This window comes from Stigmatopora nigra, chromosome 1 (assembly GCF_051989575.1).
Source record: "Stigmatopora nigra isolate UIUO_SnigA chromosome 1, RoL_Snig_1.1, whole genome shotgun sequence".
NCBI classification, from domain to species: domain Eukaryota; kingdom Metazoa; phylum Chordata; class Actinopteri; order Syngnathiformes; family Syngnathidae; genus Stigmatopora; species Stigmatopora nigra.
In genome coordinates, this window is record NC_135508.1 from 15,781,067 (window position 1) to 15,803,021 (window position 21,955).

The 21,955-nt window shown below is 41.2% G+C and overlaps 2 protein-coding genes across 2 annotated transcripts; both read right to left on the reverse strand.

Annotated features, from left to right (window-relative positions):
* Positions 1-489: 489 nt before the first annotated feature.
* Positions 490-14,408, reverse strand: LOC144203587 (proline-rich transmembrane protein 4). Its single transcript, XM_077727114.1, has 4 exons — positions 14,214-14,408; positions 4,465-5,185; positions 4,073-4,381; positions 490-2,525 (listed from the first exon to the last, which is right to left on the reverse strand). Exons 2-4 carry the CDS (start codon positions 5,129-5,131, stop codon positions 562-564), a joined length of 2,940 nt encoding a protein of 979 aa, XP_077583240.1. The 5' UTR covers positions 5,132-5,185; positions 14,214-14,408; the 3' UTR covers positions 490-561.
* Positions 14,409-18,090: 3,682 nt separating this feature from the next.
* Positions 18,091-21,864, reverse strand: ogg1 (8-oxoguanine DNA glycosylase). The gene is made up of 7 exons (XM_077731011.1): positions 21,647-21,864; positions 20,865-21,205; positions 20,608-20,787; positions 19,780-19,958; positions 19,556-19,703; positions 19,418-19,467; positions 18,091-19,339 (listed from the first exon to the last, which is right to left on the reverse strand). Exons 1-7 carry the CDS (start codon positions 21,766-21,768, stop codon positions 19,145-19,147), a joined length of 1,215 nt encoding a protein of 404 aa, XP_077587137.1. The 5' UTR covers positions 21,769-21,864; the 3' UTR covers positions 18,091-19,144.
* Between the last annotated feature and the right edge of the window lie 91 nt (positions 21,865-21,955).

Sequence of the window (21,955 nt, forward strand, 5' to 3'; positions counted from 1 at the left end):
GTAGAAGTCTTCCTAGGCCAATCTAAACCTATAGTTTAATAGGACATTTAATGTACTGCGAAAATGAGCACAAACCCCGTAAGAAACTACTTTGAATCAAAATCTATTGAGAGTGTTGACTCTGTGTTTACGTCCATAGTTGAAGTATGGATTTTCAGACTATATTTTAATAGAGAAAACGAGTGCCTGTAGTTTAGCTTTCATTATTTGAAAGCCAAACATTTCTGAGTTTCGCTAATGCACATTGATATTCTAAGGTTCACATACACATAGAATTTGTTGGTCTCCCCAATGCTTGCGTGGATTTTATTGCACATTGTAAATAGTTGGATGATTACTTCAATGCAGAATCTAAACTGTGAATGTGTGTGTGAATACATGTTTATGTAACTTATGTGCCCTGTGATTGGCTGGAAACCAGTAAGCTTAGAGAGGCTCCAGCTAACCCACTGGTACTGCTTTCCTAGCGAGAGGAAAGGACTATTTCTCTCTATTATCTGTCACGTGTATGACGTGTATTTGAGGTGTGCAGGCCCATATTTATCATGTCTAAGATTTACTTCATAAGTCAATAATGTCGCTGCTAACACTAGCAGAGTCGTCATGTCGGCTGACTTCCAGGTAACTTCGTGAAGCGACGGTCTTATCGACCCTTCCCCGCCCCCGATCAGAGTCTGGCGTAATGAAAGGTCGCGTGTCATCCACTCCATCCTCCCCCAAATGTCCCATTGATGTTCTGGACGGGTGAAGCGAAACGGGGCAGGACACCGACGAGGGGACGTATCCGGTCCCGGCCCACCTATGACCTTGGTGGGACGGGGTGGGTGGAGCAGTCACCTGCCGGCTTGGCACACTGCTGAGAACGCTACCTCCAAGGGGCATGGAAGACTCTGTGGGAGCCTCGCTGCTCTCTGAAAACTGAGGGTCACTGTTCCTTCGTAGCCAAGGACCTGCACTGACACCTGATCCAGGGGAGGGAGATTGTGAAGTTTGGTTAAAAGGATGAAATAAGCTTACGCCTTCGAGCAGGTGTTCTCGGTGCAGAGCATCGTCAATGCTACGGGTGAGGTTGATGGGAGATGGGGGACGAAGATCAAAGTCGCACATTGAGAGAGAAGTGTCCTTTTCCGGATCCACACTTCTGCTGACCGAGCGTTGTGGAGTCAGTCCAAGGGCCTGCAGTCTTAGGAGGGACCCCGCGGAGCTATCAGATATGCCACCCTCAGCAGAAGGGACCCTGTGGTTGCGTACTCGGTTGCTATCTTTGACACATGGTGGCTGGACCGCTGTTTGATCGTGATTATGGTTCCTAATGAGACTCTTTGTAATATCGACTCCAGATCGTTCTTGCCCACCCCAATTGTTGGGTACCTCGGCCTGTCCTCCTCCGCCAACACCGTTACTCTCAGACTTTTTGCATGGCTTCCCTGTCAGACTCTGGACTATCTTGGACCAGCAAGTGTGTCTATCAGGGGAACTTCCAGAGTGACCAGGGGACGGCACTTCTGCTGTTCTTCCGTCTGCTGTTCCGCCCTCGTCTCTTCCTCTGCAACACTGAGGTCTCCAGAACACCCATGAAGCCAAGAGCAGGAGGCATAAACCCCAGGCCAGCTCTAAAAGTCTAGCCCAGAAATGAATCAGCCACCAGCCCCAGTTGAAGCTCATCCAGTCTCCTAGAAGTCCATAGAGCCAAAGGGTAGCATGAACATGAAGCCCACAGCACAGTACTCCTAATACGGCACAGGCTGCCAGAACTTTTCCAAGAATCACTCCTTCTCTCCTGCTCCCTGCCCAAGCCTTTTTCCTGGCCTCTTCGGCACCTCCAATGTGAGCAATGGGGGGGCAACGTATACGAGGAAAGACATAAAAAAGGAATCCCAGACAGAGGCCTAGGCCCCAACACAAGGAGAGGACTTGCAGTGTGACAGGCACAACAGGCGATAAGGCTGGGGAAAGCAGATCTGCCGCCAGCAGCAGAGTGCACTGCAGCACTGCTAATACGGCCACTAGGGGAGGACGCTCCAATGTTGGAGGAAAAACTGACACTCCAGTCACCCACATGGCCAGTAGGGCCAATGCAGCTTGCGTCCACACCAGTAAGTGTAGTGGCAAGTTGTAAATGGCCGCAACTGCAGATCGAGGCAGGATTTTCCGTGTACCGTAGGGATCAATCAGAAAGAGACAGGCCCTAAGACCCCCGACCAGGAACAACAGTGTATTGGCGAGAACAAGAGCCCCACGATGAGGACAGTTGGAACCGGGAGACAAGATGAGGCCGAGAGCAGAGCCGCCAAACAAAAGCAAAAAAAGGCTTGCTGACCCGTAGACATGGAGCTGCCACGCAAAAGACAGGCTCCTACTCAGGTTGCCCCAGTAGATATGGCTTCCATTAGGGGAGGTCTCAGCTTTGGGTGAGACGGATGGCTTTGAAACTTGATGAGGATCCACTAACAAATTGGAGCGGTTCTTTGTATCCATAGAGCTTGTTTGCACAGCTGGTGCTACAGTTAGAGAAGGCAGGTTCCCTGGAAATGATAAGAACAAGAGTTTGGGGATTAATGTTTTGTTCACTTTACACGTATAAAATTAAAACAAAATATTCCTCAAAATCTGGTTAGGTGCGGGATAAGAATCTACAGACAGACTCTGTATCTGTCTACGAAAAAAATAATACAGTAGACATTTGTCATGTGGCGTTGAAGCCACTAGAGAGGTGTAGTTGAACATCAAAATAATAACGAGAGAGCATCTGGTCCAATGCAGTTATATTCTCTAATTCCACCCCTAATTCAGTTCATCATCCAAGTTCTAAATATGATTCCGACAAAGGAAGAAAACAAGGTAATCAAATAAACATTCTAATTAATGATCGTGCGTGCCATGATTACATCACAGAACAGTACTTTTCTATTGGACGAGGTTCACAGAGTTTTAAAACATTGCAGTGAGTGCTGGGATGTAACGGAAGATTAATTTTCTAGGTCATTAAACTAGAAAGGCAAAATATCAGATAAATCTTTGGTATGATGATGTGGCAATAATGATCATTAAGACAGTAGACATATTCCAGTTTACAGTACATAGTCTCTGGAAAAGCAGTAATTATGCAGTTTATTAGATTAGATTATATAATTCATGACAAGGTCCACATGTTATGTAATGCCCAAGAACAATGCAACATTTTACAGGATTATATGGTATATTATATCTTAATCTATCATGTGCAGGCTTTAACACATACCATTTTACTTCTTAAGTGCCTCACTTGGAATTGTTCATGAGGAACAACTATTTGAGAGACAATCTTTGTTTGATTCCACAGGACTGATTTATGAAAATGTCAACATCTAACATATATTTTGAGCTGAATAGTGACTTGAAACAGTCAAACCTTTGAGGAACTGACACACCCATCAGTGTGATGACTCACTGTTCCCCTCCAAAGTCTTTTTTCTTATCTTGTGTCCTCTTCCTACATGAAACACTTGGAAAGCCATTAGGAACACTTCTAAATTGAGGTCAAACTGTTCGACTTCCTTCTTTTAACATAATCCTAACAGGGGTGTGATCTGTACATTCCACAACGTACAGCTGGCTATGCTTAACTTTCCTTTACCTTGGATTCTTCCTCTCACCATATGCATAATTACCGGAAATGTTATGTTCACATGGCTCTGGAATCAAACAAAATGCGGAATGTCTTCATAGAGTCAAAGACATTGGTCTTTTGTTTCATACTCATCGTACCATTTGTCACATTTTGTCCTTTCCATGTCTCTTTCTGAAAACCATGATTACATTTTTCTTGACATCTGCTTTTCATCACAACGTTCAATGTTTGACTTTCTATACATTATTCTCTACCCATTACGTATGTATTCCCAGAAGTCCCTTTTTCAAGAACCCACTTTCCTCTTTGCCAGGGATTCAAGTTATTTTCTTTCCCTTTCATCACACCCTAGCACTTTCTGTTTCTATTCATCTACTATTCACTTCCATTCATCTACTTTTCACCTGCCAGATGATAGCAAATCTTATGGAAAGGGTACATTTTTGGACAGTTTGTAATTACCTGTTGGTTTTGTTTTCACAGTAGCCGTTGCTCTGTTTGGCTCCTGTTGTCCGCTTTTGTTGGGTTTATTCGTTTCTCCTGTGAATGTTTTCTCTGCCATTCCAGTAGTTCTCAGTATACTAACTGCAGTTGTTACCACAACTTTCTCTGTCAAAATCTTTGAAAGAGAAACCTTGCTCTGATTGGTAACCGGCTGTCTGGGAGTCAGTGTTTTTTTTCCATTGGAGCCGGCTGTGGCGGTGGAAGGTCTGTTTAAAGTCAGTGTGACTTCTGACTCATGCTTTCCGACAGTTGGAGGTGTCAATTCACCTGAGAATTGGGGAAAAATTCACAATTGTGAAGCGAAAAACACAGATGTTAAGGGAAGGGCTAATTAAAATCTAGTTCCTTACCTGGCAATACAATGGAAGGAGGTGTGGCCTGTGTTACTATGGGAAACAGCGGAGCTCTCCGTGTAGTTGCTGGAGTGTACACTGATAAATTGTGCACATCAGCTATTTTAGTCTGTGCTGGTGGTTGATACTGTGCCATTTTATCTGTTGCGGTTGGCACAGAAGCCAGCACTTTCTCCTTCTCGAGCATCAGGGCTGGGCTACCTGAACCGAGTCCCTGAAGGTCATTTCTCTGTTTAAGTAGACTGCCAGATGTCACCGGTTTGTCACTCGAAGGTGAACTGAGAAAAGATGTTGAGGCTTTTTTCTTTGCCAAAGTGCCACGGGGTGGCGGGCTAGTTGAGTCCATCCTAGGACCGATAACACTCGTTTTACTCGTGTTTGTCCTACGCCCCAGTGCACGAGAAGAAAGGGTTGACATAGTAGAGGCAGTTGAGTATTTTCTGTACTCTGTCAGCCAATCCTGTGCTGTAACCTCAGATGGCATAGCACCGCGTCCTCTGACAGGAAGAGAGGAGTCGGTCGCATCTATTTGCTTGAATGGTTTAGAGTCATTAGGAAGATCCAATGGAGAGATGGAGGGTGAGCCGCCATTGATGACTTGGGCATCACAAGGATAGAGGGAGGAGATGAGGACGCTTACAATAAGGAGTGGCAAGAAAGCCATGGCCTTAGTAGCAAGCAGTACCTCTTGCAGTTACATCATCCTTATACTGGGTTTCTGTCGACAGAAAAAGAAACAAGCAATTACAGCATTTTTTGGAGAAAATTTAAAAATTCATTAGCTATTTCAGGATTGTCCATTGTTTTAACAGCAATAGCATTTTGATGTCCGATATGTTATTGGAGTTTAGACAGTTTAGATTTCTTTTGCAGTTAATGTGATGACAGTGATATCATTCACATATTTTGTAAGGCCTCTCTGCACTGCTGCTAAAATGTGGCGATGAAAATCTTTTCTCTATTACAGAAGCGCCAAGCCACTAATTAACTGCTGATGTGAGGATTTAGACTGCTCATCAACCAGATTTTAGATAAGTCTGCATAGCAATTTTCTCTCCTTGTGGAGAGAATCGGTGACTTTGCAAGTGACTGTGTTAACTGTACCATTAAGTATTTCCATGCATTGAATAAAATGGAGATTGCTTGCTGCCATTTACTGCCCAAACATGATAAGCAACGACTAAAAATTCATTCATTTTCTGAACCACTTATCCTCACTTAGAGATGGAGGGGGTGCTGGGGAATATTTCAGCTTTTTATGGGAACAAGGCAGGGGACACCCTGAATGGGTGGCCAGCCAATCGCAGGTCACAAGGAGACGGACAATCATTCACGCACACACTCATACCTAGGGGCAAATAAGAGTGTTCACCCATCCTACCATGCATGTCTGTGGAATGTGGGAGGAAACCGGAGTACCTGGAGAAAACCCACACAACCCCAGGGAGAACATGCAATCTCCACATAGTGAGGAGCTACTGGGTATCAAACCCATGACCTCAAAACTGTGAGGCCGACACGCTAACCAACGCTAACCACTTCTCACCAGGCCGTCCGTGAGTAAACATCAACCTTTGAATCAGTGGTCACCATTGGTAGAAAGAGCAATAGAGTAAAGTGTACATGATATAAGAAAATGGGGGACAAACATGACAGCATTTTAAAAAATGAGGTAGAATAAATGCAATATAATAAGGTTTGACGAGTGGTTTGCAATGCCATAGTGATGATTAAAGGACTTTCTTTAGAGACTTGCTGTCAGGCAAGACTCTTTTGTTTTCTTTGGTTTCTGACAACATTGCTAACTCTGTACTGTTCTGAATGTGTAATATAAATGTTATGATAAGATAATTATAAACCATATGAAAGGTGAGTTAAACTGCTGAATGGGGTTTTACGTTCAAGATTGTACATCACTGGCAGCTAGAAAGTTCGGGGGGTGTAGCAGGGTTTAGCCCATAAAGGGAGCATCGTTGTGAGAGTACAAAATAGAATGTAAGATGATTTTTCAAAGGAGTCTACTATATTGATGCAAAAACACCTAAAGTCTCACAGATTCCCTAACTTATTTACACAAAAGTTAACAGCTGCCCTTTCCTCTTTTACGCACAACTCATTTCAGCCAATTTTAGCATGTTGCTTATATAAACCTCCCTTGTTCCCACTGGCCTTTGCCACTATCTGTGACTCACAATAGAAGAAACCCCCTGAGCAGAAGACCATGCGGAGAATTGGGAGCAGAAATCATTGGCAAGTGTGAGCGTGTGCGTATATTTGAATGCCTGAGGGGGAACTCATTCTATAGCCAATGACTCACTGAGGCATCATTCACAGCTGTGGCGACTCGCTCACTTTGTAACAACCTGCATTTTTTTTAATGCTCCTGAGCTCATATAATGCGGTGGATTCATGTACATTTGAACAAGGTCAGCTCAGTGAGCAGGAATTGGTAGACAGTTGTCTGAAAATTTATGATCATCCATGCAGAGAAATACGATGTGTGAAAGGATTCAGGGTGTTGTCCCCCGAAGTCAGCTGGGATAGGCTCCAGCACCCCCACAACCCTAGTGAGAATAAAGCGGTTCAGAAAATGAGATGAGTAAAAATGGGATAAAATAAACATTTAAAAATATTAAAAATTAGCATCGAGGTCTCTCCAATGAGAAGTGCAGGTATTATTGTAAATCAGACTGCCTTTTATATGATTGGCTACCTATTTTGCTTAAAATTAGAGGTGTAACAATTAATTGATTGACATTGATTAAGCACAATTGAGTCAAATCAATCAAAATGTTAAACATCAATGAATGCTGTCATCTTTTAAATATGCTGTTTTATAAAAACAACAAAAAAAAATTGTTCAAATGTCCAAAATGTTTCAGAGAAAATTGTGTCAAAAAAACATCAAAATTACTTTGAGTGAACTATTATCCAAAGTATTGGTAGTAAATCAGTTAACATTCACTCCTTGTGTTGGTAATTTTCTATTAATTTTGGGAGACTTTCTCCAGTATTTATTTCAATGAAATATTTTTCCTATCCAATTAACCCAAAACGTGGCCAAGTATTTAATAAGGTGACGTAAAACTTTCAAACAGGACTAAAAGGGCCTATTTCAACTCTCTATAAATTGGTTGTATAAAATGTCCTAGGACTCCAGTCTATACTGTGTTAAAGTCTTCCATTTGAGTGGGCTTTTCATTCAAGTACACATGGGCAAGCAGCCAAACATAAACAAAGTCCTCATTCATAAAAGGCTCTTAATAAACATGTAACTGTCTTTTTCCAAGTAACTCCAGCAAACATACGCCTGTGTGTATACATGAGTGAGTCTTAAAAGTATAAAAATTCAATAAAAAACAGATGGTGGATCTCTTTGTTTTTTGTTGGGATCAGGTGAGCAGTGTAATGGAACAACTGCACCATTTGGAAAAGACCGTCCTAGTTGGAAAAAAATCCTAAAGAGGCATAATTCTTGGATTGGCTCAATTTATGGCAGTTGATGGGGGAGGAAGGCAGTCAGTCTCGGGTATTTTTATCGCGGTTGCCCTCGGGGGGGTCAAAGGACACATCATTCTTCTTATTCAAATGCTGAGGGCTGTGCATGCCGAGGAGATGTCATCACTTTTTTTTGCGCACAATATGTTTTTTATTCAGAAACAGTCAATATGGAATATAGTGAGGCAATGATACAATGATTACGTGATCACTTACTCAATTATACTTGATTTAGTAACCCAGCAGGTGCTGATGTCTTAATCATCAAAGTATTGATGTCATGTCTACATTAATATGCAGCACAGGAGGGGTGACTGTAGGTAGGGTTACATGGAAAAGTACAAATGAGGAGGTGGAATGTGCATGGAAGATTTGGGAGAAATGCAAAATCTTTCAATTTTTCCAAACATTTCCTTCCATTGAAGCGAGATTTTTTTAGAGACATACATATGGTTTTAAAACACTGAATTATTATTAATATTGAGTTGAGTCAGAGCAAATGTCATCCACTTGACAGTTACAATTGGAATCACTGGGATTAATGTAATTTGGTCCTAGATTATTGTAATGTGAGGCAAGGTTGAAAGAAATGCATACTAAAATGTGTCTTATATTAGCCAGTTGTCTGAGGAACATTGTTTACTGCATTACCTACTGATCAAATGTAATACTACACCATTCAAACACTTATTATATCTTGTGTCCTAATCATGTACAATGCTAAAAACACTTAGTTTTAAAGGTATTTTGCCTGGCAAAGTCTAATTGGGGAGATCTGAAAATATAGTCAAATGCTAAATATGCCTTCTTAGTACATTATTTTGATGTTCAATGTTAATCCTTACTATTTTATATTAGTTTGGCAACCAATTGTGCAGTCGTTGATTGTGTCAAGACATAAGACAGCAAAAATACTAAAACACTGAAGATGACTGCTCAAAAATTGGCCACAGATTTTATCCTCTTAAGCAGAAGCATGGGCACTGCAAGTAACCCACGTAGCGGGAGGGAGTATATATGCGGTTATCTTGGTATGTGAGGTAGTGGGGGAGGTATGACCGTTAAAAATTCCACACCTTGGAATAACATACGCATTGCCGCCAAAGTATTCGCTTGCTTCTCATATTTATTTGACAGATTCAGTCTTCTAAACACATCTAATAATTCAGGTTATTTGGTGCTCAATGAATTCTGTGAAAATAAACGGGAGTGTAAATGATTGCACAGCTTGTTAGGAGAGCTGATACCTAACTGGCCCCAAAACCTCTCGTTGAGCTTGAAGGATAGAAGGTGTAGAATTTGTTACCTCCCACCTACCAAGGTTGCAGTGTAAGGAGATGCTATGTAGAACCAATTGTGGTTTTCTTTTGATCTCCAGCAGAAATTGATGCCCTAATCAAATTTGCTGAGTGCCACAACATCTTTGGCTGCACCCTCATATAAAAGGTCAACACACACTTTAAAATGCTATTTTTAAATATATTGTCTTTTTGAGACTTAGCCAAAATTAGGGCAAAATACAATCCTTCAAGCAGTAAACACCCTTTTTTCTAGTCGTATTGAACTGCTCCTCACTACACTGGCAGGAACACTAAAAAAGAAAACTGAGCATGTGTATCCAGTCAAATGTGAATGCAGGTGTGCATTAAGTCACAACAGTCACAAGCTTGCAATTCTAAACACTCGTAACTCACCATTATCTATGAAAATGGATCGAGTGGGGTGAGTGGTTAGCACGTTGGCCTCACAGCTCTGGGGTCCTCGGTTCAAATCCAAGTAATGTCAGTCTGTGTGGAGTTTGCAGGTTCTCCCCGGGCCTGCGTGGGTTTCCTCCGGGTACTCCGGTTTCTTCCCACAGTCCAAAAACATGAATGGTACCCTAATTGGAAACTCAAAATTGCCCCTAGGTATGGGTGTTAGTATGCACAATTGACCGTCTCCTTGTGCCCTGGCCACTGATTCAAGGTGTCCCCCGCCTCTGGCCTGAAGACAGCTGGGATTTGCTCCAGCACCCCCTGCAACCCTAATGAGGAAAAAGCGGTTGAGAAAATGAGTTGAACACTCTAAATTGTGCCCCAGGTGTGTGTGTAAGCAGGTGTCCCCCGCCTGGTTCCCATAATTGGCTACGATATGCTCCAGCATCCCACCGCGACCCTTGTGAGGATAAGCATTACAGATAATGAATGTATCTGACCTTAACTAAAAAATATCTAATTATATATTTTGCGTGTGAACTGGGGAAACATTCTTAGACATCAGCGCATTAAACAAAACGGATTAACATGTTCTCCTTTTTTCCCTTTGTGGTTGAAACACGACCATAGTCGTTCTCATATCCACACATTCTCTCATAAGCAGTAAGACTAAGTATGTTCAGGTGTTCAAATAGTGGCCCCACATTCCCAGTGACACACCACACATGACCATGCCAGACAGCTGCTAAATTATGTGCAACCACCGAATACTGTCAGGAAAAGACACTACCCACATCAAAAGCCCTCAAGTGTCGGCCTCAAGGAGAGTGAGGCAAATCTCTGTTGCAGCTGGATGCAGTAAAACGTGTCAAGTGAAGCATTGTGTGGTCAACATTTGCCATTGAAAAATTGATGACACATTTGCATAAAGATTTATGCAAAACTCCAGTACATAGAAGGGAAATCCTCTGAATTGTGTTTACAGTCGTACCTTTACTTATGAAATTAATTGGATCCAGAACGTTTTTCGTAACTTGAAAATTCTGTAAGTAGAGGTGTACTTTATATGTAAATTCTCTAATTTGTTTAACGGTCCTCACACAACTACGAACTAAAATTGGTCATTCTCCCAATTTTGTATGAAAGATGTGAGGAAACACAAAAATTTGATGAAATTATAAGAAAATTATTTATTAATGTCTTAAAATAAATAAAGAATGTGAAAATCTGCCCTGCACCGCTGAAATTGTTCCCCCCAAAGCTGTTATTATGGGAGACATAATACCTTGTTTGTCCGCCAGATGTCGTCAATAGTACCGTCCACTTGATACTACATTTTTACATTTGACTTTTACCTGTGCTCAATGTGTGTGTGTGTGTGTGTGTGTGTGTGTGTGTGTGTGTGTGTGTGTGTGTGTGTGAAAATATGTGCCGTGTTGCATTTGTATGGTTTTTAATCGCTTAATTGCGGTCATTAATAAGGGGAGCATTTACCGGACAGGTATCTAAGAGAGAATCTTGAAACAGGGATAGTGGTTGTGGTGAGACAGTCAATTGAATTGAAATGAATGATTTTATTGTCATTATATGAGATAGAATGAGAGCGATCAAATGAGAGCCCAGTAGAGGGTAGCAATGTTCTTAAGTGAGAATCAATGCATCCCGACAATATTTTCAAACTTTGTGGGGGATTTCGTAACTTTGATCTTTTTCGTATCTCGAGTCACTCATTTGCATTTAAAAAAAATGTAACTTGAGAGTTTCGTACCTAGGGGCATTTGTAAGTAGAGGTACGACTGTAATTCTCAAAAGTCAAAAGGTCTTAAGCTTTGCTGAAATGCTGATCGTGAATGGTATTTTATTTCTCATCCAATGTTTTGACATTCTAAGATTGTGAGTTCTGGCAAGACAGTCTGGGAGAATGTATCGAAGTACACTGCTGGTTTTTAAAAAGGCTCCAAGATAAGCCATGGTGGAAGTACATGTAACTTAATCCAAAATGACAGCATGATTTTACATTTGTCCTCTCACTCACACTCTACTGAAAAACCAACATTGGCCAAGAGCAAACTGCAGAAGCAAGCTGTAAATCTTTGTTGAGCGGTGTTGGAGGAGAGTTGAAGCTATTTTGTCCTGCCAGTGGATCTGGGTGTGTTGTTATTCTTCTGAATTGAGTTCATCTGGCCAGTTCTGTCTCCTTGACATCCAGTAGCACATTGGCCCAGTTTTCTTCTCCCTCAAGGATATGTTCAAATATTCCTGAGAACTATACATGAATTCTACGCCATGTTGACACAAGACAAAAGTGTGTGCGGATGTGTTGCAACTGCACACAACACAATATATTGTATACACTTGATAAGGCAAAAAGAGCGCAGGGGCACAATCCCACTTGTTGCTCGTTTAAGTGTGATGGCTATTTCCACTCTCTGTGTTATGCTGTTTCAATTTCACCTGGTTATAATTCAGGGCTAATTTGGTCCCTCCTCAGAAAAAAAGAAACACAGGGTTCATACGAAAACTGGTGAGAGATGTGACAATGACCAAAAGCCCTCATAAGACTCTCAACTAATATTTGTTCTAAGTATTAAATGTTAGTTGAGACTTCTAAAACATCCAGCCATGGTCTATTGTCCATTTCATTCAAAAGTATGAAAAATGTAAAAAGAAAATAGTATTCATATCAACAGTGGGGATCCTGGGTTCAAATCCAGATCGGTCCACCTGTGTGGAGTTTGCATGTTCAACCCGGACCAGCATGGGTTTTGTCCGGGAACTCTGGTTTCCTCCCACATTCTAAAGACATGCATGGTAGGCTGATTAGATGCTCTAAATTGCCCCTAGGTATGAGTGTGGGAGTGAATTGTTGTCCGTCTCTTTGTGCCCTGCGATTGGCTGGCCACCGATTCAGGCTGTCCCCCGCCTCTGACCCTGAGTCAGCTGGGATAGGCTCCAGCACCCCCGTTACTCTAATGAGGATAAAGCGGTTCAGAAAGAGATCGGATTCATATCAAAAGTACAGAATGTCGTAACTGTGTATGTGCTGTGCTTGGTTTCACTTCCCTGGGATTGGTAAGCAAGTATATTTCAACAAGTACACACATGACTAATGTGTAAGACAATCCCCTTCTTAATCTGATACACTACAATAGGCCAGGAGGAGCAAAAACTTACTGCAGGGTCTATTGTACAAAAACAAAATGGCGTGTACATTCATGCAGTTGTCAGACGTCCACTACTGTCATCGGCACTTGAAACATGCTCATTCACTACCAGACCCCCCAATTTAAATCTATTCCATTGGTCTTTTACTATTTGCAAAGGCATTCAATGATCAAGTGTAGTAATCTTTTAGCTATTATGTTTACGTAACTGACCAATGATATCTTGAAATAATTAAGCAGAGTAATGCAGCAGAGGTAATGTTGGTTAAATCTTGACTAGTGTTATTTTGAAAAAATAATAATAAAAAAAACTCAGAAAATGTTTTTATTTGATCAAAAAGGTCACTGATGCACTTTAAAGAGAGCCAAATGTCAATTAATAATACACTTTATGAACAGGTCTTTTATTGTCTTTCAGTATTATAAGTATTACTTTCTTAGCATTTGGGATATTAACGTTAACATTAATGGCATTTGTCTTACCTATTGAAATTCACTTTCAAAAATGTATTAGATGTACATGCAAAGGTGTGACTGACATCGTAAAGGGGGCGTGTGAAAATTGTGTTGCAAGCTTGAAATGACACCTCTTAAGACGCCACTGTATTTAATATTAATATTCATTCATTGTCTGTACTGTGCATCCTCGTAAGGTTTGGTGGAGCCTATTCCAGCAGACTTTGGGTGAAAGGCTTACTACACCCTAGACTGGTCGCCAATCAGTCGTAGGGCACACAGAGCGACAGACACCCATTCACACACTCAATCATACCACCACCAAGCAGGAATCAATCCCATATTTAACCACACGGATGTCAGCCGACTGAACCTCTATATCAGGGGTGCCCATCTCTGACCCTTGAAGGCCCCTATTCAGTCTGTTTCCATATCTTCAGCCTCAACCACACCTGAATCAAATGATCAACTCATCAGCAAGCTGTCCATAAGCTTGATAACGATCCTGATAATTTGATTCTGGTGTGTCGGTGGAGGGAGACATGAAAAACAGGCTGGATAGGGGTCTTCGAGGGTCAGAGTTCCATACACAATCAGGTAGCTTGAGTATTAATATACTAAATATTAATATTAACACAAAGCTGCCTAAAAACATTTCCTTAACAATGTTATGCTTACATTTTTCCAATTTATGGAGGCCCCATCCATCTAACACCATCACAATACTAAATTAAGTCAATCACACAAGGTAGTAAACTGAGATTCACTCAAAAAGAGTCAAAGGTAAAATGTTACAACGTGAATAACAAAAGAAAAAAAAGACATGAACTACACATACTATTGTGGATACGACGCTACGCCACAGTACTATATCACTGCGTCAAATGACGCCACACCGCAATTTTTATTTATTTATTTTTTAAATGTGACATACCTGCTCGGTGCGCGTGTCCTTTGCAGCACGATCCCGGTTAGGACGTGCTATTTGGGTGGGAAATGTCCATAGTCCATCGATGATATCTGGAAGAAAACGCAATGGGGTGAGCGCTAGATCGGCTCTGTGGTGCTCGGTACGGTGAGCTCATGAGGAGGCTTGACTGGAATCAGCGAGAGGGATACGCCACCCCCCTCCATCCCTCCATCCCTCCATCCCCCCTCCCTCCGACCGCTGCATCTCTCTCCATATGTTCGGTCTTCAATCCCCAACCCCGGGCGGAGGAAAGGAGATAGGCAATCGCGTTGTGACGTCATTCACTGAAAGCCTCTCGTGCTACCTCGATTTACAAATTTCATTTATTCTGTCCTTGAAGCTCAAATGATTCGTTCATTTTCTGAAACGATCATCCCCAGGAGGTTCGCAGGGGGTGCTGGAGGATATCCCAGCTAACTACGGGCACCAGGCGAGAGACACCCAGAATGGCTGGCCAGCCAATCGCAGGGCACAAGGAGACAAAGGACAACCGAAACTCAAAATACTCCTATCAAATCAAGTGAAATGCTACTCACACCTTCAACCATCCTGTTTTGAAAAGGGTTCTGAAACATTTTCTACCTTATGTACTTCAAAGTTAAATACAACTGAATGTTTTCACTTTTTGCATGTAAATACTACAATTTGGTTGAATAAGAAATTGGCCTTGCATAATTGTCAAAAACTACTTTAATTCATACACCCTACAGTGCATTCCCCTTAGAATAAACACCGAAGACCACATACGGTAGCATTCATACCATTATGTACACGCTCATGTAGAGATATTAATCATCTTCATTGTACATTAGGACGAGTCAAAATTTACAAGTGTTCACGACTGCCTGGATAAGCTACAAAAATTTATTTGAAGTCCCCGCACACCTATATTCATATAAATGTATCAGTTCTTTTCCTTTTTGACGCAGTTTCCTTGACTACAGCTGCGGCTTAAAGTAGCCAGAAGGACATCTCAGAATGCCGCATGTGTTTTCAGGTGAAGAGGGTAGCTGATATAGTGCTTCACCAGAGGGCAACATGGTGGAATATGAGCCGGCTTGCATTTTACTGCACCATCATGCTGCACCTTGGCAATGGTCCTACTTTCTACCCCCACCTGCCTTGAATTCTGTGTTTAGGACTCGCTAATGCCACCGAGGGAACAAATGCATACAATACATAATGATAAACAACAACAATGCAGTAATAAGGAACAATAGAACCTGTCACCTCCTTTGACATCTTGTGCAAATGCTCGCTTTCTATTTTTCATGATGTCAAAACAACATAATAAAGTTGGCAATTGACTAACAACAACAAATGGTAAATTACCAGTTGGTAATGAGGGTAACTGGAAAAAATAGATCTGATGTTTGTTTGTTTTCAGGATTATAGGGAAAATTTGTCAATGCCAGGAGGTTGTTGTCACAAGACAAAGCACTCACAGAAAATCAATCTTGGGGTCGGTGACCTCAAAAATGTACCTTAAATAAGCTTCAAGACATCAAAATACTCATTAACTTACACTACAATTCAGATGTGAAACGCAACTTCGTTTAGCAATCCTAAATCTATAGGGAGGAAATGTAAACATAACACGAAAATCAAATACCAAATATATAAAATACCAGACTTGCAGCAATAAAATATTTATGCTTCATTATCTAGCCTCACTCGATTACAACTTTACAAATATTACTTTTCTTGGGAGTTACAATATAAAACCGCATTACATTGTAGCTGAGCTGTTTCTACTTTGAAAATCAATATACGATATTAGAGCCATCTGTTATCATAATGTAGCATTCAATACGACCCCAATGATAAACACACCATTAAAAAGTGGTAACTGGTGTTCAAGCATTCTTTTTCATGGTGGTATATGCACAAAGTAGGCTGCCATTGTTGCTACATGTGCGACGCAGTGTAATCCTAAAATAACCTGTGTGCGACACAGGATTGCCCTAATACCATTAGACTGTAACTGAGCCAGCAAGAAGAGGGTTTTAAACATGGGAAGTGAGAACATTTATGTTTTGAATGTAACGAACGAAGATTGGCTAAGAAATAATATAAAAATATTTGGAACTGTGATCACACTTTAAACATAAAACATCTGTATACGCACATATGAATGCAAAAGTCACTAAACTCCGTCAAAAAAATATTGTGAATCTATTAAATTATCAACTGAAAAGTAGCATGAAGCCTCGCACTTTCATGCTACTTCCAATGTGAAAAAAATCTCATAAAAAAGGACAATTTTTCCTTCCAAAGCCACACATGGTCCTGCTATCTTATACACATTCACTATGGAACAAAGTATCTACCAACTTTGTCCAGGAATGTGGGGAACATGTTCCACTTTATAACTGATCCAGGGGTACAGGTGATGTGAAACTCAACACTGGGCCTTCATCACAAAGAAGCCAGAGGCTGAGCCCTATCCAATGCCAGGAAGTAGTTTCATTTAATCAATAACAGACAATATATTCACACGCCAACTTAGCCACACAACCTTCTCTCTCTCTAGTCTGTGGGTCTGTTGACATCAAAGATTAATCGACCCAATTATGGGCCTCCTTCCATGCAAGGAGCGGTTCCAACAGCATTAGGTTCCACTACTTGGACTAGCTCTGAGGTGAATCCACATTTCTCCATTTTATCCTCCCTTAGCAATGCATTACACACTCCTATGCATCCATTATTATTCAACTGTAATAACCTTCACTGTTTGTAAAAATAGAGGGTGGATGTGCTTAGATGATTTAGGGGGAGTAACAGTGGGGTAACAGCCTTTTTTACTTCAAAATAAGGGTGCTATTTTTTTAATTAGATGCACAGAAGTGTTTATACAGTAGAAGGAATCTTTATAATGAAGTTAATTGTCACTTTTCATGAAAAATCTCTTTGGGTTGGGATTAGGATTTAGGAACTGTGTTATGGTTAAGACGCTTAATGACATCTGTCACAAGGAGCTTCGGAGTGACCGGGATTTGGTTAGTAGCAAGTGAAGCTAGGCTGAAATTCACTAAGCATGGATGAAGTATATATGTCAACTAATGTGCAACATTTGGACCGTCCTAATGGACAGCAATTGGACTTCCTAAAATTATTACATTTCTTGACCTTCTTTTAAATTGTATTTTCATATGATAATCAAGTGCTGTTTTGCTAACTTAACACAAAATAATTTTAAAAATTGTGGGGTTTTTATTTTTTTCTACCATGGGATCTAAATTCATTCAATAGGGAAAGTTAACTTGATATAGCAATGAATTGAGCTAACAGCTTCATCACACACTGAATGAGTGGTAGACTCGCAAGTTATGATCTCAATTAAAAGGTTTTTCTGCAAGGACAATTTGCTATGCCCTGTGGTTTTGAAGCAGTCAGTTAAAACAGAAAAAAAACATACACACACACAATTAAGGGGAAACAAAATCATAAATATAATTTGTATGTTCAGTTGCAGCACTTAGGGTCTTTCCTTTCAAATTCATGTCTCCCCTGAGTAATACACATTTGCCAAACCCTCCCTTTTTTGTTTCCTTTTTTTGCTGCTCTCTTGACTCCATTCTCACTCTGGTGCTCCTCTCGCCTGACTCTGCCCTACAGCAGGGCCCCAGCCTGTATTCAGCTTAAACCAAATGAGCATGAACGCTGACTCACATTTTCATTAACACACATGGCTGCACACTTGCATGTAGAAAAAAAACACCTACGGTCTTTACGACACACACGTAACTATACCATATGAGAGTGCATTCAAAATACACCTCAGTACATTCACTGAGAGGAAAGTAAAACCTTAACTTAAACTCTATGAATGAATGAGACAATCCCTGCCGTAAAAAGGCCAGCTGAGACAGTCAAACGAATACTGATAAAAATGAGGACAGCAACACTGAACCAACCAGAAACACACATCAATGTGGCGCAGAACAATACCCGTTGACGTATTTTGGATGCTAACACAAAAGTCAGGACGTATTGAAAGCAGAAATACTAACAGAATAGATTCATTCATTGAGTGAAAGACCTATGCGTGCACTTCATGTTCAAAATAGACTGGATAAGGCAAGTGACCCACATGTGACTGACATCATGCAAGGTAGTAATATTTTCCAGTGCGTCCTGCCATCTAGAGGCCCCTTCTGTGGATTAATGTTTGAGGGCTTTCTTTCCGAGGATGAAGTAAAAGAAAGTGGTAGTATTATAGGTCCTTAAAAACAGTCAGCGTAGTGCTCTATTTTATAGCTTAGCACCTGGGTTAAAATCCAGTTCACATTCTCCTGTGTGGAGTTTGCATGTTCTCCCCGGGCCTGTGTGGGTTTTCCCGGGTATTCCGGTTTCCTTCCACATTCCAAAAACATGTATGGTAGGCTGTTTGGACACTCTAAATTGCCCCTAGGTATGAGTATGAGCGTGAATGGTTGTTTGTCTCTTTGTGGCCTGTGATTGGCTGGCCACCAATTCACGGTGTACCCTGCCTCTGGCCCAAAGTCAGCTGGGATAGGCTCCAGCACCCCCCGCGACCCTAGTGAGGATAGTGGTTCATAAAATGAGATGAGATGTTAGACCTGTATGAACAAAGAATTTAATTTGACTTATCATGCCTTAGTCACCTGTTTGCATTGATTTTTAACACCAGCTACCCATGACAGGAAGTGCTGGAGCCTATTTCAGTTGAGTTTCAGCGAAAGGCTGACTCCATCCTAGACTGGGCGTTCCCCAGTCAGTCGCAGAACACACAAAGAGACAGAGAACAATTCACACTCACACTCTCCGCATGAAAGTCAGGCAAAAGAACCACTGCAACACTTTCTTTTCCTCCAATATCATTATAATATCAAACTGTACACAGTAAAAGTATGTTACACTACCTTCTTCCCCTAAGTAGATGGCTTTTGCTTCTTTTGGGAAGCTGATTTGGCTTTCCTGTTTTTCACTGTAGATTTTTTTACAGTTTTACTACATGATTTTTTGCATGTTACCATGCTTTCACTGTCACAATCTTTCTTTGCTCTTTTCAAAAGTGGCGATTCTTTCAGATGTTGGAATTTCTTGAGATCGGCACAAAACAGCACCTAAAGAATGGGAGGAAAAAAAACTGGTAGTTAAAATAGATACAATGTGTGGAGCAGGTCAATGACAGATGCACTTACAGACTGTGCCCATCCAGCATAAGGACCCCACAGATTCCTGAAGAAATCCCCTATAAACAAGTGTAATGACAAATTACTGTGAGCTGAACTAGGTAGATTCTTTAAAAAAAAATCCAGAGAAGTAAAATGACCACAAACCGATGTCTTTGTGAATCTTATCTGTAAGGCTTTTGGGTTCATTGGTTGCAGCGTATTTATAGTCCCGCTTGGCAATTTGCCACACGTGGGTGTCAACTGGCACAGCGTCTGTCTTATCCAGTGACATCAGACATACACAATCTGCCACCTGAAGTATCACACATATCCAAGGGTCACCTGATAGAAGTTCCTGTTGGACCTTGTTGCCATTTCATTCACTGTACCTTAATGCCCACCCCAGGGAGGGCACGGAGAGCATCACGGGCCTCCACATATGGAACACTGCGTAGAGTTTCAAGCCATTCAGGACCATGCTGGTTTAGAATCTGCTTTGCACTTTGCTGCACGAACCGAGCTCGGTAACCAAAACCGAGTTCTCTGAGGCATGATTCTACACCGCTTTCTGCAATGCACAGGATACTTGTTTTCTTAGCCATGACACCTCATTAAGTGCAAAGGATGTACTGTATCAAATGTAGACACTGCTGTTAAAATTCCAACTTATTGCAGAATAACAAATGAGACCGTTATATTTCAGTTTTTCCATTAAGAGTTTGGAAAACAATCTGTCAAACTCAATTAAAAAGATGTAATATTTTAAAGACCATAATAAAATCTCACAAACCCATATACCGTATTTTCACGACTATAAGGCGCACTTAAAAGTCTTAAATTTTCTCCAAAATAGACAGTGCGCCTTATAATACAGTGCGCCTTATATATGGAAAAAATGTCATTCGTTGAGGGTGCGCCTTATAATGCGGTGCGCCTTATAGTCGTGAAAATACGGTAAGCAAAGGTGTTATGGTTAGACAAAATGAAGGATGACATTTTATGTCCAAAATATAGAATCTTAATCTCTTTTGATTTTGGTAAAAAGTAAAAAAAATGCAATGGAATTTTCTGTCAAATAAAGTACAATTTAACAAGAAACTTGAAATAGAAACATTTGATTTACTTTGGGAAAGATTGTCTCCTAGGTCTTGAATTTGACCATTACATAAGTGACAAACAAAACCGATTTGTTTTATATGAATTAGTAAATGATGTACCTGCTAACGCAGACAGAGAAGGAAAGTCATAGTATGATGTTTCATCCAGCTGGCAGAGAAAGTTACCCCGAGCCTGACACAACCTCTCCACCATGCCTTGGATACGAGAAATGTGGTTGTTCGAGGTACAAATAAAAGAAAAAAGGCATTCAGTGGGGTCCTGTCGGAGCATTCGCACACCTGTTGAAAGAAAATTCAAAGCAGATTGAATACGAGTAATTAAGTGACGCCGAGAGGTGATGCAAGAATCCACTGACCGGTGAAGATGTCAGCAATTCTCTTGAAGTGGGTGTCTCTCTCGCCCCATTTCTTGAACAGATCGCTCAGGTTCACTTCTAGTTGGAAGTAATCTCTCAGAGTGGCCTCATCCTTTATGTCATTCTGGAGGTTTATGTCCTCATTCACTGATCTTTCACATTTGACCAGTGACTTCTTCTCATTAAGGAAAACACCAGCATTTCCTAGCTTCTCTTCTTTACTCACTTGTTTGTCATTTTCTTTGTATACGTGATACCACAAAGTATCATCTGTCTGAGTCAGTGTCCACACTCTTCCTCCGATCACTCCCGTCCAATGGTCATCTGCAGTCTCTCTCCAGCTGGAGGAAAATATAGAATATTTTTTTAAAGGTAGTGTGAAGTAACATTTAAGAGGAAAAAATATGTCGGGGCGGCCCGGCGGATGAGTGGTTAGCGTGTAAGCCTCACAGTGGGAGACCTGGGTTCAAATCCAGGTTGATACACCTGTGTGGAGTTTATATGTTCTCCTCGAGCCTGCGTGGGTTTTCTCTTGGTACTCCAGTTTCTTCCCACATTCTAAAGGCATGCATGGTAGGCTGATTGGACACTAAATTGCCCCTAGGTATGAGTGTAACGTGCATGGTTGTTTGTCTCGTTGTCCCCTGCGATTGGCCGGCCACCAATTCAGGGTGTCCCCCGCCTCTGGCCCGAAGTCAGCTGGGATAGGCTCCAGCACCCCTGCGACCCTAGTGAGGATAAAGCGGTTCATGAAATGAGATGAGAAATCTGTGTTGACCTACCGGAAAGACTGTCCACATGCAAGAATGAGATCAAGTCGCAGCTCTGATTTGTCACAAGCTAGAGATCTCCACCTGTTTACGCCCTGTGACAGAACTGCATGAGTTGCTATAGCTTTAATCATTTTTTTTACATATTTACTGGAGGAATAAGAAAAATTGCACAGCACCACTGAAGCTATTTGGTTTGGTGCCGGATGTTTGAAGACATCACACCGGATGTCAACAGTGTCCCTGTCAAAAGTTGTGTCAAAATAATGTACATTTCCATATAAATTTTCCTTAGGTGGAAATCTCCCACAAAGTTGATAA

Bases quoted from the DNA above. Each gene is read 5' to 3' on its own strand.
- ogg1 (XM_077731011.1), bottom strand. From the start codon at position 21,768: ATGATTAAAGCTATAGCAACTCATGCAGTTCTGTCACAGGGCGTAAAC. The intron at 21,206-21,646 runs GTAGGTCAACAC...ATTTTCCTCCAG, and splicing joins GCATGTGGACAGTCTTTCCG to CTGGAGAGAGACTGCAGATG. The intron at 19,340-19,417 runs GTAAGTGCATCT...CCCATTCTTTAG, and splicing joins ATGCTGGATGGGCACAGTCT to GTGCTGTTTTGTGCCGATCT.
- LOC144203587 (XM_077727114.1), bottom strand. From the start codon at position 5,131: ATGGCTTTCTTGCCACTCCTTATTGTAAGCGTCCTCATCTCCTCCCTC. The intron at 4,382-4,464 runs GTAAGGAACTAG...CCCAATTCTCAG, and splicing joins TCCTTCCATTGTATTGCCAG to GTGAATTGACACCTCCAACT. The intron at 2,526-4,072 runs GTAATTACAAAC...TATCATTTCCAG, and splicing joins TGTGAAAACAAAACCAACAG to GGAACCTGCCTTCTCTAACT.